This window comes from Balaenoptera physalus (genome assembly GCF_965194825.1).
Source record: "Balaenoptera physalus genome assembly, chromosome: 15".
In the NCBI taxonomy this organism is placed as follows: Eukaryota; Metazoa; Chordata; class Mammalia; order Artiodactyla; family Balaenopteridae; genus Balaenoptera; species Balaenoptera physalus.
Genome location: NC_138894.1, coordinates 97,502,453 through 97,525,114, shown reverse-complemented (window position 1 = coordinate 97,525,114; position 22,662 = coordinate 97,502,453). Strand labels below are relative to the sequence as shown.

Sequence of the window (22,662 nt, the reverse complement as noted above, 5' to 3'; positions counted from 1 at the left end):
GAGACATGCGGGTGGAGGACAGAGGGGGATTCGTCCCTGGACATTTGTGAAGTGCAGCCCACCACCCGTGTGAAGGAGCAGGACGGGTCTATGTGCTGACGTGGGGTGAACTGCAGATTCGATTTTAGGCAAAGAGAGTGATTCGTCTAATGGGCATGGTTCCATTGACGTGAAAACAGGGCCAAAGAAGTGGACAGACAGTACACGTGGTGTAGTGTGATTTCCTGCGTGTGCCTCTTTGTTCCCACGTGGTCATGTACCTACACGTGTGGGCACGGGGCCAAAAGGCACACAAATTGTGAATTCTGCTAGATGTCACCAAAATGCCCTCAAGAGAGAAGGCGTTCTCGCAAATGCATAGACGATCTCCAAAAGGACACGCAAGATACACCAGTAGCTGTGTGTCTGAGGTGTCCATCCAGGGCTCTGGCATGTGAAAGACACCCATCCTTTCATCGTGTATCTGTTTGTTACTTCCTATTCTAAAATATCCAGTCATCATATTTCAGTTACAACATTTTAAAGCTGCGCTGGCTCCTCAGACATAACCATATGGGATGATTTCTTCACTCCCTGGAAGGCGTCCTGGGTGAGGCAACTTCGGAGACTCCCTGGAGAAACTCCTCTGAGGCCACAAGGCTACCAGCCCCTTTCCTGGACCGAGTGTCTGTGCCCCAGATTCACAGGTTGGAGCAGTAACCCCCGGGTGATGACGTCAGGCGGAGAAGCCTTTCGGAGGAGAATCCAGGGAGATGAAGTCATGAGGGTGGGACCCCGTCCAGTAGGATTAGTGTCCGTGTAAGGGAGGGACGCCAGAGCTCGCTCTGTGCCCTGTGAGGACACAGCAAGAAGGTGGCCGTCTGCAGCTAGGATGAGGGCCCTCACCAGAGCCCTGACCCGGCCGGCACCCTGACCGCGGGCTCTGCCTCAGAACCGTGGCAGAGAGTGTCTGTCGTCCAAGCCCCAGCCTGTGGCTTTTTGTTGTGGCAGCTCAAGTAGTTTACCTGAGACACCCAGCAGTCTAAATGGCTCGAGTGGCATTTCAAAAGCTTGGGGAAGATTCATACGAGAGTTGAATCCTTCCTAAAAAAGAAATATGTCTGACTCACTGGTAAAACTCGGCGGCCCAGCAGGTGAGTCAGAGGTGGGAAATCGGAACCTGCACCTACTTTGTCAGAGCAGAGCAGACGTGCCCAGTGACGGGGACGCAGGCGGGAAGGTGCCGGAATTGCTGGTCTTAAATAGATGCAAAAGCAAGTCCGTGTCTCTCTGAGGCGGAGCAGGGGCCCCGCCGTCCAGAGCCGAGCGTGGAGTCAGGCTCCCTCCCGACACCCGTCAGTCCGAAGGTCATGGTCTGAGGGGCAGACATAGCTTTGAGGTCATTCGTTGAATTTGGAGGCATTAATGGTCAGTAGTCAAAATATTTTCGCACACAACACATACATACTTTGAACTAAATTGAAAAAAAAGAAACTGGTGATGAAGTAAAACCTTTGCCTTGTCCAGGCATTCCAGAGTCTGGAAGCATCAAGGCAGGGTAGACACTTGAGATATGAAAAATAATAATACGTTGAAGTTAAGCCCACTCTTTAATCAAAGGTGCACCTGCCTCATGCTTTACTGTTGTTCCCGGATAAAATTAACTTGTCCAAAGTGATGTTTCTTCAAGGGCCCGGGGAACAACGCTGAAGGACTGAGCCGTGTAAATATGTGAGCGAGTCTTTTGGGGGCTAATTAGCCTTTATTAGATAGATTTTAATGCTTTAAACTCCATTTTATCTCCAGGAAGACTTGTAAAGTTGTTAAATATATGCTCACTTATTGAGGTAGGGGTGCGTGTGTGTGTGCATGCGCACACGTGGGCAGACCCACATAACAGAAGCAGCGGGAGAACTTGACCGCAGAGAGGGGCACACATCTCAGGCTCGTGCTGTCCAGGTGACACCCTGGTCTTGAATTTAAAGCTCCATGAGCCCCCAGGATGAGGCAGCTTCTTCGGCGGCCGTCGCCTACTCAGATGTGACCCACACCCTCGCGGCTGCCACATCCGGAGAGGACGGCGCTGCAGCTCAGGGTCCCTTCGATGCAGGAGGAGAGGGCGCAGTGACACCACGGTTTTGTCAGACTCGCCCTGGGTCGCCCTCGGAGGAGAAGGCGCGTGGGCCCCGTTGCCCTTGACGGCCTGGAGGAGCTGAGGCGATGGCCGTTGTCTCTGGGGCCTCGGGCCGGCCGGAGGGTGGTCCCGGCTGGGCCCAGCTGTTGAGTCGTCCGAGCAGAATGTCCGTCCCATGGCCGCATTGCTGGGTTTGGTGGGAGGCTTTGAGCCCTCCCCTTCTCCCTGCCTGGGCGGCAGCCCTGACTTCAGGAAGACAGACCCTGGGGCGTTTCATCCCGTGTCTGCACCTGCACCCACCCAGCAGGAGACGAGGGGGCTTCGGGAAGGGGCGCCGGGGTAGGCCCGCCTCAGGGTTCCCGGGGCACCCGCCTGGTGAGGCGTGAAATGGAGAAAAGGCCTCAGGGTCACGAGATTTGATACGTGGAAGAGACACTACGGCGCCCGTGGCGCAGGAGGCTGTGGACGCAGGGCCTCGGGGAGAGGAGGACAGACGGATGCTCGATGAGCCAGGGGCGCCGCTTCACGTCGGCTGACCCGGGCTGGGGCGTTTGGCGGGTTTCACGGGCCGAGGCAAAGGGGAGGAGCTCCGGCTCGGGGGACACGGAGAACGTCCCCGGGGTGACGGGAAAGGCGTTTCTGTGGCTCTCCAGGCAGAAGCAGGTCGTCAGCAGGGGCGTGTTCAGGGGAGGGCCGGGGCCGCGTGGAAGCACCGCACGTGTTCCCGATGGGACGCTGGGGACACGCACACGTACAGCTTCTTACTCCGGGCTTTGGCTAATGTGTGTGAATCACGTTTGCTTAAACGAGGCAAACGTTGAGCGTTAAAAGCTGACCCTAGAGCTAAAGGAATGAGCTCTTTGGGTTACGGGGGAAGGGCCTGAACCGTGGCGATGGTGACACTGCCGCCGAGAAGGGCGAAGTGATGCCCGTTGATTTCTCCAAAACTAAAATGTCGTTTAAACTTCGAAGCTCAGATTTTCGGTTTGCAGTGTCCAGTTAACCAGCTGGCGTGTGTCGCCAGCGTCTGAAATTTGTCCGTTTGCGCTCCACGCGGGTTTCTCACATGACTTGAGTTTCCGGGATGGTGTGGGTAGAGTGTGCAGGGAGCCCGGCCTCAAACCTCTGCTGACGTGTGAACATGTGTGTAGCTGAGGCGCCGGAGTCCTGTACCTGGGGACATACAGCCATCCTTTTGTTATGGCAGGTAAGGCTTGCAGGGCTTTCAGAGTTTCAAAGGTAATCACGAACACTGAATTCTCGGGAGACAGGCGAGACGTGTAGGGATTTATTTCTATTTCTGTGCTGGTCGCTTTGTGATGGTAAAGTAGCTGTCTTTTGTCACATTGACAGGTGCATCTTTTGAGAAATGCTGGCGATGAAGTGACCGTCACTGTCGAGTATCTCAGGGAAGCGCCATCATTTCTGAAGCTCCCATTAGGTAAGGGGGAGGGGAGAAGTTCAAGGGTGCCAGGCAGCACATGATTTATCCAAACGATATGTCACTGGCAGGAGTGTAGATCGTTTCCTGAGCTCATATTCCGAGAGAGGAAAGACGCAGAGAGCACCTCAGCATTGTATGTTCCGAAGACGTCCTACCCTTCAATCCGTCCACAGACTTTTTTTCTTTTTAATTTATTTTTATTTATGGCTGTGTTGGGTCTTCGTTTCTGCGCGAGGGCTTTCTCTAGTTGTGGCAAGAGGGGGCCACTCTTCATCGCGGTGCGCGGGCCTCTCACTATCGCGGCCTCTCTTGTTACGGAGCACAGGCTCCAGATGCGCAGGCTCAGTAATTGTGGCTCACGGGCCCAGTTGCTCCGCGGCATGTGGGATCTTCCCAGACCAGGGCTCGAACCCATGTCCCCTGCATTGGCAGGCAGATTCTCAACCACTGCGCCACCAGGGAAGCCCTGTCCACAGACTTTTTAAAAGAGGGCGTCCCCAGACGGCCCTTTGTCAATGAATTAACTAAGTTGGCTTCCTCAGGTTGCCTCACTGTGGCTGTATTTACCTACACACGCACATGCACACATCTAGGAACAAAGTTTGTATTTAAGATATCTATGTTGACATGAGAAATATTTAATGTAAAAGAGGAAAGAACAGTAAATCTGCACCGTGATGTGTCACCGTCGCCCATGTTTTCCTGCCGAGCTTGTAATTCTCTATTATACCTGATGTGATCCAGCAGGGAAGTGAATCAAAACAGGTATTATGACTGATTCTACTCAGGCGCATGGCTTTATAGAATTTATAAAGTTACCGTCCTTCCTTGATGTAGTGGCAGGGCCTCTGTTGGGTGCTGACCTTGGAACCAGAGGGGCTCTGGGCTGAGGTCGGGCCCAGGGGCTGCAGCTCTGCTGGCGGCTCAGCGCCGTCCAGGCTCACGGGGACGCGGGGCCCCCTCCCCCCGGGGCAGCCCCTCTCTTCTCTTTTCCCTTCTTTCTCTGGCTTTTTCTCTCACATGAAGGAACAGCTTCTCTCTCCTGGGCTGACCTTATGGCTGGTATCGTCTCTCTCTTTTCCATCGTTCCCCTGTTCTCGGAGCCTCTGCTGCCGCCCTGGGCCTGGCCCTGCTCTCTGGGGCCACGGCAGCTGCTGAGACCCGATCTCACCTTCGAATCCACGGTCACAAAAAGGGCCATTGGACTTCTGGCCCTGCTCTGCATCCATCTTCCTGAGTAACCGAGCACATCGGTTTCAGCAGCGCAGTTTTTGTCCCCATCAGACCTCAACCTGGAAACCACGCTGCTCACCGATCTAAGGAAAACTGGCGATCCCCCCACGGGTGTGAAACTACATCAGCAGGGTTCATCACACGTCCTGACTTCTGAAAAGACCAACGTGAGAAATCAGGCCACAGGTTCAAAGAGAAATAAATGCTGTACACAGCACAAGAGTTTACTGGGGTTTCGCAGTGATTCTTCCAGAAGAGGGTAAAAGGCCCACGGACAGCCAATCCCAAGCGTCCGCCTGGGGCCCAGGTGTTTGGCACGTGTGCGTTTACAGCACCGTGTAGCCGAGGGGGGCGTGTGCATGGCCCTGCCTGGACATGTCTCCGGCGGGCACCTCTGTGTGTAGGAAGCTGCGCTCACCTGACGGTGTGTCCGGGAGGGCACAGGAGGCGGGAGGGGTCTCCCCTGGAGACAGTCACTGCCGACTTCGATTATTTTGCATAGATTCAGACTCTTAGACTTTTTAGGAGATAGAATTCACATAACATAAAATTCACCATTTTAAGCTGCGTGCTTTGTCAGTTTTAATTTTTCACTGTGCCGTGCAGCCATCACCACTATCCCATTCCAGAATATTTCTATCACCCCAAAAAGGAACTTTGTACCAATCATCCCCTCCCCCAGCCCCTGGAAACCACGAATCCACTTTCTGTCCCCCTGGATTTGCCTGTTCTGGACGCTTCGCGTAACTGGGGCTGTGCAGTGTGTGGCCTTTCGTGTCGGCTTTCTTCACTCGGCATGTTTTCCAGATTCATCCACGTGGTACCCCGTGTGCAGGTGTTTCATTCCTTTTTTTAACTGAATAATTTCCATTATTGGGAGAGACCATGTTTTGTTTCTGTCTTCATCAGCCGACAGGCAGGTGGCTTGTTTCCACTTGGGGACCGTTGTGCCAATGCCGGTGTGAGCGTTCATGTACAGGTCTATGTGGACGTGTTTTCAGTTCTCCCGGCCACACACCTGCGAGTGGAGGTGCTGTGTCATACGGCAAGTCTGGGTCGGATTGTTGAGGACCTGCCACGCTGCCTCCACGGCGGCTGCACCATCTCACGCCCCACCAGCCCTGCACGAGGTCAGCGTAGCTCCTGTAGGTCACAGCTCATTTTTTTAGGTTAGATGCTTTTGTGAATGCTCATTGAAACTATTTGTGTTGTATTCTTTTCCAGTAGTTGTTTTTTGACAGTAGCTATTTTTATTATTAATAATTATTGACACTGATTTTTTAAAAAAATGACGGGTTTAAGTAGTGATAAGCAGAAACAAATATTACAATGTTCAGATTTCTCTTTTAGGATGTAGATGAAAAGATGCTCATTCACCAGCAGTAAGTTGATAGAAACCTAGAGCGCGTGAATGACTGTCAGGTTACAGTCCACTCACTCACTCACTCACTCACTCAGCCTCCCCTCGGGATTGATTTGGCAGAGTTGGTCCCTGCAGTGAGAGCATCTGGAGAATGAAGGAAATTAGAAATATTTTGATTTCACTCCTAAGTGACTGATGAGCTACTTACGGAAGTAACACACATGCCACCAGGAAGGAGCTGCAGATAGAAGATGCAGTAAGAAGTAGGTAGAGGTGCTGGCAGGACGGACTCTGGGCCCAGAAGCAGTTCTGTGCGTGGGGAGCTGGTCGCAGGATGTTTGGAGGGTTAGGAGAACGGGAAGGCAGCTGGGTGCTCAGATGCAGTGAGAACTATGTTCAAGCAGAGTTAAGTTGTTGTCATGTTCTCAGGCCTTCTTGGAGCTGTTCAGTCCATTTCTCCGCCTGCAGGGACGCGGTGTGGAGCGTTTTACAGACGTGTCGGGCCTCACAGGCGCTCTGGACATGGGGCTGGGAGTGGGTGCACAGAAGTGCATCCCTCGGATTCCACGTCTGCTTCACGTGCTTCTTTCCTCAGGAGTGAGGAAGCGGGAAGCATTGCCTACTTGTTACGACTGGTCCTGCTGCCGGGCCGGCCTCAGTGTTTCTCTCCCCTCCCCAAGCACCCAGGTGACCTGTAACAGGCCCTGGATTTTGCTCAGGGGTCTGTAAGGGTCTCCTTTCCTGTATTTCCCAGATGCTTCTGACTCTCACAGCAGGGAACTTGCACAGTCAGGGTGCCACGTGTGTCGCAGCACCCCGGAGCGAGTGGACGGAAAAGCTGCCCACGCTCATATTCTGGCCAGAAGGCACTCGGGTGGGGTCGTAAGGACGTAGAAGAACACAGCCTCCCTCCTGAAGCTGTGCGCCGACATTGGAGGTCAGTGTGAAGCATCAGTGTGAAGACCTATGAATTTGTCTGATTTTTGTCAAGCGGTTTAAAGCTCTGGCTGTCCTGTCTAGAGTTTAAAGGAAAATTAGGTTGATGGAGCACCTGCTTTACCTGAACTGTGCCAGCTGCTTTGAAGGTGCGCCCACAAACGCATTCACGACTTTCCAAGGAGAAAAGTGAGATCACAGAAGTAACTTGCACGATATTCCACTACTTTTCCTCATCTGTGAACTGGTGATAATAATGAATAACAATCACACCTGAAGCTTGTGTGTCGAAGTAGTAACTACAACAACATCGCGAGGCTTTCAGCTCTGTCCTCAGTGACACGGGTGCTGGTGACACGTGTGTGACCCGTGCTCGTCCTGCTCCACGTGCGGGGAGATGCTGGTGCCTGCAGACCCTCAGACCTGACGTGGAGGTTGGGCAGGACAGGACGAGGAGGGCCCGGGGTCCCTGCTGTGAACCCCCCTTGGCCCCAGCCAGTTACCGTCATCTGGGAACTTTACGCCGGTAAAGTTTTTTGTCATTTTCCAAGAAAGTAAGAAATCTGGATTTTTAATGCAATGCCTTGGCTTTGATCAGACAAAACCGATTTGCAGGTCTGACTCAGCTTCACCTGCCAGTTTGGAACCTCTGCCTAATGTGATTTATCCCCTGAGTAGTTGGCTTTTGAAGGCTAACGCTGGCTTTGAAAATTTTCAAGCTAAAAGAAAATGAAGGACCCGTGTATCAGGCTGGCACCCGCTTCGGCCGGGGCACCCCTGACCCTACACAGCCCGTCGGGGTCCTTCCCGTCGCCCATTTTGATAACGGGAGATGCGGGGTCACTGGCTTCTCCCTGAAATTGCCGACCGAGTCAGGAGGGCAGTGGGTGAACCTGCCCATGGCGGCACCTGGGGCCCAGGGCCGCCGAGTCGGTCTTGCTGGTGCGTCGTGGTCGGGAGGGCTCCCTACTCGGGGAGGGGGCGCAGAGCTCCTTCTGCCCGCGGCGCTGGCGCCCGTCTGGGGTCCCGCGAGGGGTCCTGGGCACGTGGTCAGGGCCGATGTGCGCTGAGGGCCCGCTGCCACGCCTGCTGTCCACCTGGGGCGCTGGTCTTTCTGGTGAGGCTTGGGGGCAGCTGGTGCTGCCCCACCTCACCTGGCGCGTCCGGGGCCACGGTGGAGGGCAGGGAGGGGGCTGAGCGGTGGCAGAAGGGTGGGGACACGACCCGCCTGGTGCTGGAGCGACGGGACGGAGATCCCTTTCCATCCCTGTATGTCCTGAAAAGGGGACTGTGCTCGGGCAGGGCCCTGACTTGCCCGAGACAGACGCTCGACTTGGACCCTCTGTTCATCCAGGACCCGTGTTCCAGGCCCAGCGGCGGCTCCCTGCTCCCTCCCCAGTCCAGAGCTGCTTCCTCTTTTTATAAATATCACTTTCCTCAAACTTACCCGATTGGTTTTTCTATTTTTCACTAAAGCAACTTGCAGTGCAAAGATAATCAGAAAATGTCAAACAAATAAATAATATAAAAATTAACATCGGAAAGTCAAGAATAAGTGTTGGGAAATTAGCATCGTTATCTTAGTGGTGGGGAGTGCAGGTTCATGGAGCCCCTGCAGGTTCATGGAGCCCCGGGGGCCGGGGGACCGGCTTGCACCGGCCACTGTCTCTCTGCACCTGGACCTGGTGCAGCCCCGGCGAGAAGCCGGTCCTGCCCTCCTTCTGCCAGGCGTTTTGCGGGGTGCAGACGGGGCGTCCACATGGTGGGCGGGCGGCGAGGGGCCAGCGCAGGCTGCACAGCCCGTACCAGCAGCTGCTTCCCCCGGGGGCTTGTCTGGGGGCCTCCTTAGGTGACCCCCGTAGGTGGACCTGCAGGGAACGCGCTGCGACTCCTCCGGTGGCTCCATCTGCCGTGAGTCTCTGTTTCATTGGCAGGGTCCCCAGGACCGTCCAGCGAGCCCGGCAGCGGGACCTCGTCACCCCTCTTTGACAGCGGTTTGCATCTGAACGGAAACTCCAGCAACACGGTAAGCTCGCTCCTCCTCATCTTGGATTTAATTGGAAGCTCCCCTGGCAGATTTAGAAAAAGCCCTCGCTGCCCATTTCAGAGGGAGATGCAAACATGGGTGTAGGATGTGCTTGCGTGCGCGTTATTCCCACGTGGACGCCTGGGCTTTCACCGTAGGGTCCTTTCAGCTCCTAACTCACAATATCTCGTGAACAGGCCTGAGTACGTAAGTTTGAGGTAGAATGTGGAGTCGTGGCTCCAGTTTTCCTCGGAACCTGACGGTGGGAACTGCCGGGGTTTGTCCTCAGGAAGCTTCCTCCAGACTCACAGGAAAGGGGTTCATTCCCAAGCGAATGGAGTCACCTAGGACGCGTGATGCTGCGTGTTTGCAGTGAGTTTCCATCATCCTCCAAATCTTCACCTTCCCGAGAAAACCAGAGCTGAGCAGAAAGGGAGGGCTGCAGGCGACCTGGGCTTGGACGGCCGCCCCCTCCCCCAGGGAGGCCTGGCCTGACCCCGAGCCCGGCTGGCTGGGCCCTGAGAAGAGCCAGCGTCCAGGGTGTGGGCTCATCAACCACTGAGCTGTTAGTGGATACGGATTAGAATCCTGTAAGCAGCTTGAAAAAATGTTTTCTTGGAAATCGTATCCACTCGCACCTTCCGGCCACCACCTACCTGACCGGCAGGCGGAGCCAGAGGAAGTGATTCACGTTTGCAGAGTCTATTCTTAAAATACCATTCTTTTCCATTTTTAACCCTTTGATATAGTTCTTGATATTTAAAAATTGCGTTTAGGGTCTACGTGAGTTATGAAGTAGGATAATAAAACAAATGTCCCTGAACTCAAGACTCAAATCGGTACTGGGAACATTGTCCCCAGCTTTTACGGCTGCCTGTGTGTCATTCCCATATCCCATCTTCTGGCCTGCCCAAAATAAACAGCATCCTGAATCTTGAGTTTGTCACTGGCTTGATAAAAAAAAAAAAAAAAAGTTTATCCATATGTATAGATCCCTAAAATATACCATTTCATTTTGAGCCTTATAAAATGTTATTCTGTCATAGCCTTCTGGGATTTACATTTTTACCTGCTATTATGTTTTTGAGATCCACAAATGTTATGTATGTCCCTGGTTCTTTTTTGCTTGTTTGTTTTTTTCTGTATTATATTTAATTGTGTGAATATACTGCAGTTTATTTACTGATTATCAATCATCGCTAGACACTTGGCTTTTGTTTCTTGGTTTACTCTAGTCTGCTGTCACTGAAACCAGGGCTGCCATGAACATGCTTATAAATATCTCTTGGCTACAGACCCAGAGCTAGAATTTCTGTTCACAAATGATGCCAGTGTCTGATTTTCAAAGCAACGACAACTTATTTTCCCAGGCGGCTATCCCAGGTCACCGTCTCAGTGGCAGGGGGCATTCCAGGTGGCCATGGCTTCTCAGGGCTCCATGCTCTGGGTTCATTTTTCCAAGCACAGGGGTATTTGCTGGCTGCTCCCGGGTTGCCTGAGGAGGTCTGTTTGCCTCTCCTGCTTGCGGTTACTTTGCTTTCTCCCCTTCCGTGACGTGCATCCATCACTTTCACCCCTTTACCTGTAAAGCTGTTTGTCTTTTCCTTCCTGAACCCTTGGGAAGCTCCATACACACTTGGGTTTAATATTTTGTTGAATTTGGGTCTCAAATCTCTGCTCACAATTTACAGCATGCGTTTTCGTTATAGTTACGCTACCTTTTGATAAATGGAAGTTAATCGGTGTAGACAAATGTGTCCATTTCTTTCTGGTAGAGGCTGTGGTTTTAGGATCTGGTTCAAGAAATCCTTTCTTATCCTAAGCTCATAAAGATGTTTCCTTGTGTTTCTTTTCCTAAATATTTTTAAGCTTTGTTTTTCACTTTAGGTCTCCAAAGCATATGATACTTATTTTTGTAGAACACGTGAAAGGCTGGGACCCAGATTCATTTTCCTGGGTAACCGGTTGTGCTAACCCATGTCCTCGGTCACTGTGATCACAGCGCATGTTTCCTGGTCTTGGGTTTATTGCTGAGACCTTGGTTGTATTCTGATTGTCAATATCAATACCAGAACCACACTGCTTAGTTACTCTGTATTTATAATAAATTTTGTCACTGTAGGCTACGCTCTCTCACAACATCCTAAGTCTTTGTATTTTTTCCACTTTCTCTCACTTACCTTTTTCTTGTGGACTATATATAAGCCATGTTGAGTACAAGGAGTGACCACAAAGCTTTAGTCTTTGGAAGACTAGGATCTACAGTATCTCTGGATTGGAGAAGAAAATGGGCTCCACTCTGCAGTTTGTTTTATCAAAGGAAATGAGTTGGAACCTTCCTCAGACACAGAGGGTTTAGGCAGTTTTCGTTGGCTGCGCTTTCAGACATGCTCACATCACTTTCCTTCTCCCAGGACCAGACGTGATGGAGCAAGAGGCAGAGTTTGCCAAGTTCAGAGCAGCTTTACAATCACAGGAGCGCTGGAGGCTGGGTTTCCCCTTCATGACTGTGTGCCCCTGACCCCCAACACATTTGTAACCCCTGCTTGTGGAGGGGGGAGCTGATAGAATGCGCTTTCACTCTGTCTGTGATTCCCAGAGCCATTCCACTGCTACCTTGTGTATTTGACAACTTCCCTGGGTTCTCATTTGAAACTAAATTATTAACTGCTCCCTCCCCAGATGCTACATCTGCTCAGTCTTCCCTACCCCCCATGAGAAGGAGTCTGCTCACGGCTTCACCTCCAGGCCCCACGTTCTCCTCCAGATGCAGGAACGGCTCACACAGCTTAAGATTCTAAGTTCATCACTCATACTGCACTGTTTTCGTGTCAGAAAACTTACTGAATATTTATAACAACAAAAAGTCTCATTCACATCAGTGTCACTCATCTCAATTGAGCGTGTATATTGTCAGGTCCTTCTCTCCCCCGCCCCTGTTTCCACACTCCTGCACGTCCTGTTCTGGCTCCCTTGTTAGTTGGTTAGTGTTCATGTTTTCCTTCACAGAGGGAACATAGAGGGGTTATTCCTTGATTACCTGGTTGTCCAAAAATGTTTTCCTTTTTCCTGAAAGATAGCTGGTGCTTTCACCTGGTGTGCTTGGAATTTGGGTGCTGACCCGGTCCTTTGAGGGACTTCAGATGCCAATGTCTCTGCTTTACTTGTGGCAGATGCAAGGCTAAATTGTGTCTGACTAGTTTCCCTTTGTTGGAAAACTTTAGCAAAAATAAATAAGGAGCTGCAATTAAATAACAAAGAATTTATGACAGTAAATGCATGATTTTCTGAGTTAAGAATTTCAAAAGATTAACTCAAATGATTAGGGTCATTACAGAGAACTGAATGACTCAAAAGTGTACAGGAACAATATATCAAACCAGAAACAAGATTTTACAGAAATTATAAGGAAACAGATACTAAACTTATAAATAGTAGTTGCAAAAGAAAAGCAGGGCTTCCCTGGTGGCACAGTGGTTGAGAATCTGCCTGCCAATGCAGGGGATACGGGTTCGAGCCCTGGTCTGGGAAGATCCCACGTGCCGCGGAGCAACTGGGCCCGTGAGCCACAACTACTGAGCCTGTGCGTCTGGAGCCTGTGCTCCGCAACAAGAGAGGCCGTGATAGTGAGAGGCCCGTGCACCGCAATGAAGAGTGGCCCCTGCTCGCTGCAACTAGAGAAAGCCCTCGCACAGAAACAAAGACCCAACTCAGCCAAAAATAAATAAATAAATTAAAAAAAAAAAAAGAAAAGCAGATATAATAAGAAAAATAATTAAACAAACAAAATATATTTTAAAATATTAAACAAATAAACACATAAGTTAAACATTGAACTGAGTCTTCTAAATGGAAGGAGGGATGGTCTCCCAGGCAGAGATAACGAATGAGTGAATGATATTTAACTGTTTAATTAAAGTATAAGGCACATGCAGGGAAGTATACAACTTTGAAGAAACAGCTCAATAAATGTTATAGCACCCTGGTCAAAATATAGCACATCACCATAATTTCAAACTACCCTCTCCCTCAAAAAATTACTATTATTTTTACCTCAGTTACTATAGATTAATTTTACCTGGGTTTGACTTTCATGTAGATGGGGTCGTACTCTTCTGTCTGACCTTGTTGCCAAGAGTCAATCTTAGAATCAACTAGTGAAAGCATAGATGACTTTGAACAATGACAATTTTATTAACAGCACATTTCTCAATAGTGACAATGGAAGCTAGATAACAGCCCAATCTTATTTTCAAAATCATGGAGATAAGAAAAATAACTATTGGTCTATCTTTGTGTTCCTCACAAAACCATCCTTCCAAAACAAGGTAAAAATAAAGACTTGTTCATAGGAAGAGAATCTGAAAGAGTATATCACTAACAGAATTTCTAACGAACACATGTCAGGAAAAAGATAATGATCCCAGAAGGGCAGTTGGAGATTAAAGGAGGGGACTATGTATGTGAATCTAAACAAATGTTCTCTGCAGAAAGTAATAACATCACTTAAGTTAATGTCTAATATCTTAGGTTAAGATAAGAGAGCAAATACAGAATACTGAAAACAACATATATGGTTCAGAGTGAGTGGACTGGATGTAAAGCATTCTAAGTGCTACGGTTGTTAAGACACATCACGAATTAATAAAACACCAGTAAAAGTAAAACATCAAATGAAAAAAAGCAAATTAATAACAAAAAAATCCTTAACTAAAATGCATTAAGAAAAAAAGAATAGAAAAATAAAACAATGAAAGAGCCAAACTTAAGGAGGTAGATATGAGTACAGACATAGCAGTAATAAAATCAATATACATAGACTGAATTTACTAGTTATAGTTAAGAACCACAGATTTACTTCAATCTTTAAAATGATTCAAGTCCTGTCAAGCATCTTTTCTGACCACAATGGTATGAAACTAGAAATCAATTACAAGAAGATAACTGAAAAATCCACAAATATGTGAAGATTAAACAGCATGCTACTGAACAACCAGTGGGTCAAAGTAGAAGTCTCAATATCTTGAGACAAATGAAGATGGAAATACAACATACCCAAATTTATGGGAAGCAGCCAAAGCAATTCTAAGAGGGATGTTCATAGTGATAAATGCATATGTTAAGAAATAAGAAAGAACTCTTATAAATAACCTAAAATTATAAATCAAGTAATTAGAAAAAGAAGAACAAACTAATCCCAAAGTTATAGAAGGAAGTAAGTAACAAAGGTCAGAATGGAAATAAGTGCAATAGAGACTAAACAGACAATGGAAAACATCAGTGAAACTAAGAGCTGGGGTTTTTTTTGAAAAGATAAACAAAATAGACAAAGCTTTAGCTAGACTTACCAAGAAAAAAAGGCAGCGCTCAAATAAATAAAAGTAGAAATGAAAGAAGAGACATTGCAACTGATACACAAATACAAAAAATCATAAGAGACTTCTCTGAACAATACTATGCTAACAAATTAGACAACTTAGAAGAAATGGATAAATTCTTACAACATAAAATCTAAAAAGACTGAATCATGAAGAAATACAAAGCCTGAACAGACCTATTACTAGTAAGGTGATTGAATCAGTAATCAAAAATCTCTCAGCAAACAAAAGTCCAGGACCAGATTGCTTCACTGGTGAATTCTACCAAACATTTAAAGAAGAATTAATACCAGTCCTCTGAAACTCTTCCAAAAAATTGAAGAGGAGGGAAGAATTCCAAACATATTTTACAAGGCAAGCATTACCCTGATACCAAAACCAGACAAATATGCCACAAAGAGAAAGTTACAGGCCAATATCCCTGATAAACATAGATACAAAGATTCTCAACAAAATATTAGGAAACCCAATTCAACAATATATTAAAAGGATCTTATGCTATAATCAAGTGAGACTTACTCTGAGAATGCAAGGATGGTTCAGTATCTCCAAATCAATCAACATGATGTACCACATTAACAAAATAAAGGATTAAATCATATGAGTATCTTAATACAATAGATGCATAAAAATCATGAGACAAAATTCAAAATCTTTTCATGATCAAAAAAAACACTCAGCGGGACTTCCCTGGTGGCACAGTGGTTAAGAATCCGCCTGCCAATGCAGTGGACATGGGTTCGAGCCCTGGTCCGGGAAGAACCCACATGCTGTGGAGCAGCCAAGCCCGTGCACCACAACTACTGAGCCTGCACTCTAGAGCCCGTGTGCCACAACTACTGAGCCCATGTGCCACAACTACTGAAGCCTGTGCTTCTAGAACCTGTGCTTCACAACAAGAGAAGCCACAGCAATGAGAAATCTGCGCACCATAACGAAGAGTAGCCCCCGCTCGCCGCAACCAGAGAAAGCCTGTACGTAGTAACGAAGACCCAACGCAGCCCCCCAAAAAATTAATTAATTAATTAATTATTAAAAAACTCAGCAAATTGTATATAGAGGGAACATACCTCAATATAATAAAGGCCATAAATGACAACTGCACAGCTAACATTGTACTCAATGGTGAAGAGCTTAAGGCTTTTCCTCTAAGGTCAGGAACAAGAAAAGGCTGCCCACTCTCACCTCTCCTATTCAACATAGTACTAGAAGTCCTAGCCAGAACAATTAGGCAAGAAAAGGAAATGAAAGACATCCAAAGTGGAAAGAAAGAAGTAAAATTGTCTTTATTTGCAGATGACCTGGTACTATATTGAGAAAACCTTAACGACTCCACTAAAGAACTCTTGAGTACTAATAAACAAATTCAGTAAATTTGCAGGATGTAAAATCTATTACAAAAATCAGTTGTATTTCTATACACAATAGTGAACTATCAGAAAGAGAAACTATGAAAATAATCCAATTTATAATTGCATAAAAAAGAAAAAAATACCTTGGAATAAATTTAACCAAGGACATGAATGATCTGTACCCTGAAAACTTTTAGACATTACTGAAGGAAATTGAAGAAGACACAAATAAATGGAAAGATATTCCATGCTCATGGATTGGAAGAATAAACCTATTGTTAAAATGTCCATACTAACCAAAGCTATCTACAGATTCGTGGGATACCTATCAAAATTCCAATGGCATTTTTTCACAAAAAAACAGAACAAGCAATCCTAAAATGTATACGCAACTACAAATGATCAAAAATACCTAGAACAATCTTGAGAAAGAGAAACAAAGCTGGAGGCATCACACTTCCTGATTTCATACTAAATTTTGAAGATATAATAATCAAAACAGTATGGTATTGGCATAAAAAAGGCACATAGATCAATGGAACAGAATAGAGAACCAAGAAATAAACTCACACTTATATGGGCAATTAATTTATGACAAAGGAGTCAGGAATATACAATGGGGAAAAGGATAGTCTCATAAATGAAAGGTGTTGGGAAAACTTGATGGCCACATGCAAAAGAATGAAACTAGGCCCCTGTCTTACACCACTGACAGAAATTAACTCAAAATGAATGAAAGACTTGAATGTAAGACCTGAAACCATAAAACTCCTAGAAGAAAACATAAATGGTAAGCTCCTTGACATTGGTCTTGGCAATGATTTTTTAAAAATTTAACCCCAAAAACAAAGGCAACAAAAGCAGAAATAAACAAGTGGGGCTACGTCAAACTAAAGAGCCTCTGCACAATAAAGGAAATCATCAACATAATGAAAATGGAGAAAAGATGTGGAAATCATGTACCTTATCAGAAGTTAATATCCAAAATATTTAGAAAGAATACATACTACTCAGTAGCAAAAAGCAAACGATTTAAATCAAAATTGGGCAGAGGGACTGAATAGATATTTCTCCAGAGAAGGCATACAGATGACCAATAGGTACATGAAAAGATGCTCAATATCACTAATCATCAGGGAAATGTAAATCAAAGGCACAATGAGATACCACCTCACACCTGTCAGAATGGCTATTATCAAAATGACAAGAAGTAACAAGTGTCATCTGGGGGGCTGGGAGCAGATGGCAGTGTCTCCGCGGGGTCTCAGGTTTCTGTAACATTTGTGATTTCCCCTGCATCACACATCTAATCCCATGGGGTGGTGTTTGGGCAACTGTTTGTGTTCCAGCTGAGGGCAGTTTTGCTGCGGAAAGATTTGCTAGCAGTTCTTAGTGCATTTGGATTTCCTCTTGTGTATGCCTTACTTTTGTATTCTTTTTCTTAAAGAATCCCCCCTTCACATTCTATCGTCTTTGGGCTTTATGAAAACTGCATCGGCTCCAGAGTTCAGGGTACCGGTCACGGGGGAGATGGGGGCCAGCCGTGCCCACGGGGGAAGTCAGGAGGACACAGAGGGCTGCAGCAGCGATGCTCTAATTTGTGAGTCCCCTGGGAGCTTCCGGGGGCTTCGTTTTAGTTTTATGTTTCATAACTTCCTCTATGATTTGTGTACATAAGAATATATGTATTACACTCTGTATATATCAAATACAACAAAAATTTCAATGTAGCAGATTGAAGGAGAAAAGCTGCTAGAAAGACATTTAAATAAATAATGTGGAATCATCTTAAAACTTGAGAAGGGTTATTTGGAGGAAGGCAGTGAATAGCTACCTTACCTCCAAGGAATTTAGGCAAAAACAGAATAGTTATATACAAACAGTAGGTCTGTTGCAGACCACGAATGGGCCAGTGAGGCAGAAGGGCTCGTCTCCCAGAAGGTTCTGAGTCAGAACTGGTGGCCGGTGGGTAGAGGTTCAGCAAAGTTCAAGCGAAGATGACTCCACTGGTCCTGACCTGGGGGCTCTGCAGGGGGCGTTGCAAAGTGGTCCCCACAAAAGCTGGCCTTGTGGTTGTGTTTTCTGTGGGAATGACTGACCAGGCCTGACGGAGCGCAGCGCAGCAGCGTTTCTGGAAGGCGTCTGGCAGCAGGTGATAACACCGCTGTGGTTCCTCACGCCTCAGACGTAGCAGTTCCACACCCAGGAATGTATGACAAGCCGTGTTTTAGAGCACATTCAATGTGTGCTTAAGAAAAAGTGATTTCAATCTGGCTTCTCAATAATGGGGAAATAATTAGTTATATGGGGGTAGATTCATGTGATGAAATTTTTCAGTGTTTTGAAATGAATTTTACCAAGATTGTTTAGTGACTGGAAAACACATCATGTTAACTTTCAAAAGTGTATGTAGTGAGGAACACAATAATTTACAAAGGCATTGGAAAATAAATGATATATGCCAAATGCTAAAGTGATTATCCATAGAAGGAAAGAATGTGGGTCACCTGAATTTTCTTCCTCATATGTATAGATCTATTTACTAATAATAGTATTAACAACAACAATTTACATAGTAGTTATTACATAGCAGGAATCTTTCTAAATATTATGTATCTGTCATGATTACCTTCTTTGTATGGGAGAAGGTAAAACTCTGAGGCACAAGAATTTAACTCATTTACCAAGGGAACACAGCTAGTGCATGCTAGCACATGGGAGGGAAACACAGCTAGTACATGCTTGTGCACACCAAGGGAGCACACCAACAGAACACATCTAGTAATGCTAGTGCACACCAAGGGGACACAGCTAGTGCATGCTAGTGCATACCAAGGAAACAGCTGGTACATACTCAAGTCAGAATTTGAACTCCATGATGTGGTCCTGGAGCCCTGCCCAAACCTGATGGAACAGCTCAAGTAACTATTTTTGAAATGGATCTGTTTTTCTTCCATTATCAATTCACAAAATGTTGATTTTTCTCTCTTGTAACTCAGAAGTAATTTTTCTCTCATATAATTTCTGTGCCATCTTTTTCACACGAACCAAGTCTGTTCCTAATAATCTTGATACAGGAAATGATGCACCTTTGCTTGCATTGGTGCCTCAGCTCTGCGGGTCGTAGGATTACATTAGGGCATCGTTCCACCTCTGAAACCCCCCAGTCCTGTTTAGTAATATCATGTTTTTCTAAAAATAGTATTTGCACAGTCCTCTTACTTTCATCATGTGCATCGGCATTTTATTGACCTGTATCGTAAATAGATTCTGGTAGCTGTAAATCTTCACTTGGCTTCCAAATTGGCCTGATTTACCACCACTCAGTGAAGAGTTTAAGAATCAGGCCCTGTTTTTACTCCATCATTCGTGTTTCATAAGATATTTTTAATCTTATCATCATAATAATGATTTCAATTTGAAGAATATAACAGTAACCTGTTGTCAGATACATTCATTTACTTTTAAATTATTGTATTGCTGTAATATTTAAAAATTTATACGACTTAAATACTTCAGATACTTGTCTTCACAAAATTAATGAATTAATTTCATTAAAATAACAAGCCAAGCATTTCCACTCAAAATATGTCAAATTCAAATAGAAAAATTATTTACATATTTTTATGGCATGCTGAGACCATATAGTACAACACCGCTGTTTCATTCCTGAGATATATATCTTAAATTTGCTGCAGAAAAATATTTTAGAATGAACCTTCTCTCTCAATAATAATTAATATTTGATGGTTAATTGAGCCTTTAAGAGCTGCCCTTTGGAGAGAAAACAAAAATTATCTTAGCAAGAAACACACTTGATTAAAAGTTGACAGATATGACACTTCGGTAGAATATGTGAACATAGTTTTTGCAAAGCTGCCTGTGTTTTCTTTAATTACTTTCCTGAGATGCACTTGTCATTGGTCCCCGTAACCTTGGTGACTTGTTCATAGGTCGCCTCACAAAAGACCCACAGCATACCTGCTGCGCTGGGTTTCCCGTGGTGTCTTGTCCGTGCGCACCTGCTCTGTCCAGGGCTTCATGCAGGACAGTCCGACTGTCCAGGAAGGGCCAGGCCCCTGAAAGATTCAGGTGCAGCTTGACAGGAGGTATTTTCAAAGAAAATTAGAACTGGAAATGCTGTAAAAGCTGAAGCTCTGTTACAAAAATATTTTAGTTCTGGGTCTATTTTAAAAAGAATTGGGGGGACTTCCCTGGTGGTCCAGTGGCTAAGACTCTGGGCTCCCAATGCAGGGGGCCCGGGTTCGATCCCTGGTCAGGGAACGAGATCACATGTGCTGCAACTAAGACCCGGCGCAGCCAAATAAATAAATAATTTTTTAAAAAAAAAAACAGTTATTCCCCAAAAAATAAAATAAAATAAAATAAATAAAAAGAACTGGGAAGAAGAGGATGCCTCCCAAGCCTCCACAGGGCCCAAGGCACTTGTTTCCCGTCCCCGAGGGAAATTACCACCATCGGGAGGTGACCGGTGAGAAGCGAACACAGAAAGAGTTCAGGGCTGACGCCCAACAAAGCATATTAAGGCTGCTTTATCGGGGCCACGGCCCGGCTGCCACCAGCCTCACGGCTTCCGTGGGACAGAGTGAGATGGTGGCACTTTCTCCTTAAGGAGCTCTGTGGTCTCCTTGGTGGTCCCCCCGGAAGCTCTTCCCTGATACGAAGTCCCCCCACTTGCCGGGCCCGAGGCACCCTCGCTCTGCTGCCCCCGCAGCTGTCGCCCTTAGGCCTCTGCTCTCCGTGGATCATCCGCCAGGCTGTTCCGGACGCTGGGGACACGGCTGGCCTGTCCCAGCGCCCCAGGGCCCAGCTCACGGGAGGAGGGAGCAGGACCAGCGCTCCCCGGGACCCCCCCTCCCCAACGCCCCACCGGTGGTCCTCAGGTGACGCCTCTGGCCGCCAGTGTGGACGGCCAGCTTGGGTCCGGCCGCGGCCTGGGTCACCCGGCCCTCTCCAGGCGCCCCCAGCATCAGCCGGTGACACCTGCACATCCAGTTAGCGACACTGCAGGCAGCCCAGGCTCCCGGCCCAAGTCCCTGTGGGACAGTCTGCCTACGAGGGTTCCTCCCTGGAGATTTTCAGTAAGAATCCCTGTGTCCTAATGTGTGAAAGACTGTTTCCCCAGCAGAGCAAGAGACTGGCTGGGGAGATGGATTCGTAGCCCCTGGGACGCTTGGGAAGGACACCCTGTGCTGGCCGCTTGGCCTGCGTGGACCCTGGGTTCTGCGCGGCCGGGCGGCTCCCCAGGAAAGGCCAGGGTGTGTCCCTGGTGCTGACCCTGAAAGCAGCGGCATAGGGTGGCCGCCCAGGCGCAGTGGAGGGCCGTCCCTTCCTCACTGACTCCAGAGCCTCTTGGAAAGTGATGAGAAGAGAAACGAGGGCCGGGGGCGGGCAGGGAGCTGCTTCCCCAGGCCGGGGGCTCCTTCCCTGTCCCGCCTCACGCGTGACCCTGCAGCCCCTGGGAGCAGGCGGGGCCCCAGGGCTGGAAGGTGGGTCTCGTCCCTCTGATGTCACCAGTATCGTCCCTCCACTCCCCACCTGCCTCAGAGATGGATGTTTCATTGTTTCAGTGATGGAAAGACAGAAACATGTAGGAGGCCTGTCAGGGTGACGCACTAGGTGTCTCTTCCTGCAGCGTTGCTTATCTCTCCTGAAAAAATGTCTTCGTAACAAAGTCACCTCTGGCACTGGGAGCTGTGAATACGTTGCCCCTCTGAGGGTCATCCGGAGAAACTTGAACATACAAGGTGAGCATCGTTCAGGATGTCAGAGGAAGTGACTGTTGACGTGGATCACTTACCCCACGCTGCGTAAGAATAGAAGTCTTATCGTCTTCTCAAGCTTCTAGATATTTAACAAAAATGTAAAGGGAATACTCGCGTGGATGCCCTGCAACTCTGGCGTCTGTGACGTTAGAGAGAAGAGCTCAGGTTAGACCAAGTTCAACAGCCATGGGCGGTGAGTAACTCAGAACTAACTGTGCCCTGAGGATCCAGAGTGTTCTTCTTGGGCAAAATATTCCAAGTATGTCTCACCCAAGAGACATTTCTTGAGTGTGCAAATAGGACAGTTTTATTGGTAAACTTACAGATTTAAATTCAGAGAACTCAAAGCACAGAGTAGTGAATGCTCTCTAAATGAGTCCTTCCTCCAAGCCGGGCTCCGGGCGTGTGTGCCGATGGACGCCAGGCTGGACCTGCCGGAGGCCGGCCCGCCCGGGCCCCTAGGGCTCGAGCCGCACCAGGGTCTTTTCGGCAGAGATGGTCACGTCCTGACAGACGCTTTGGTCCCCTGTGATTTGGGTTCCGAGACAGCGTTTCAGGCCGTGGGACCGTCACACCCGTGAGGACCTGGCTCAGATACGGTGACCGTCTCCGTGCAAACCAGGCATGAGTTTGTGGTGGAAGAAGGTCTTCTCTGCACAAAGCTCACCGGCTTCATCTCATGGACCTGCGGCGCCTCCACTCCACAGCAAACACGGACACAAACCCAGGCCGTTCCCAGGAGACTGGCATGCGGATTTAAAACTGTTAAATCTGTGGTTCCGGGGAATGTATGTATTTTAAAACGCCTGAAAAATATTGCCCAATAACTTATTTAATTTAGAAAATTATAAGAATTCTGGACTAAAAGTCAAATTCTGTAGGAATCCTGCGTCCCTTCACTGAGCCTGTTTTAACCCTCGTTGATTTTCACGTAAAAAGGGGCTAGAAACACTTTTACTGCCGCGTTACAGTGCTGTTGTATTAAATATTTGTTTGTTTTGTGTTCAAAGGCTAAGACCCCAGGCTGCACC

The 22,662-nt window shown here is 47.4% G+C and overlaps 1 protein-coding gene across 18 annotated transcripts in view; it reads left to right on the top strand.

The window, feature by feature from the left end:
* SNTG2 (syntrophin gamma 2) overlaps positions 1-22,662 on the top strand; it is a 210,426-nt gene that overhangs the window by 101,199 nt on the left and 86,565 nt on the right. For 17 of the 18 annotated variants that reach the window (XR_014254127.1, XR_014254128.1, XR_014254129.1 and 14 more), the window contains 2 exons: positions 3,467-3,554; positions 9,024-9,115. Coding sequence is in view for 11 of the 18 variants with exons in the window: in XM_082427048.1 (XP_082283174.1) it covers positions 3,467-3,554; positions 9,024-9,115 (180 nt within the window). In the remaining 7 variants the exon portion in view is untranslated. The remainder of the gene's footprint in view (positions 1-3,466; positions 3,555-9,023; positions 9,116-22,662) is intronic. The other variant, XM_082427051.1, reaches the window with a different exon arrangement.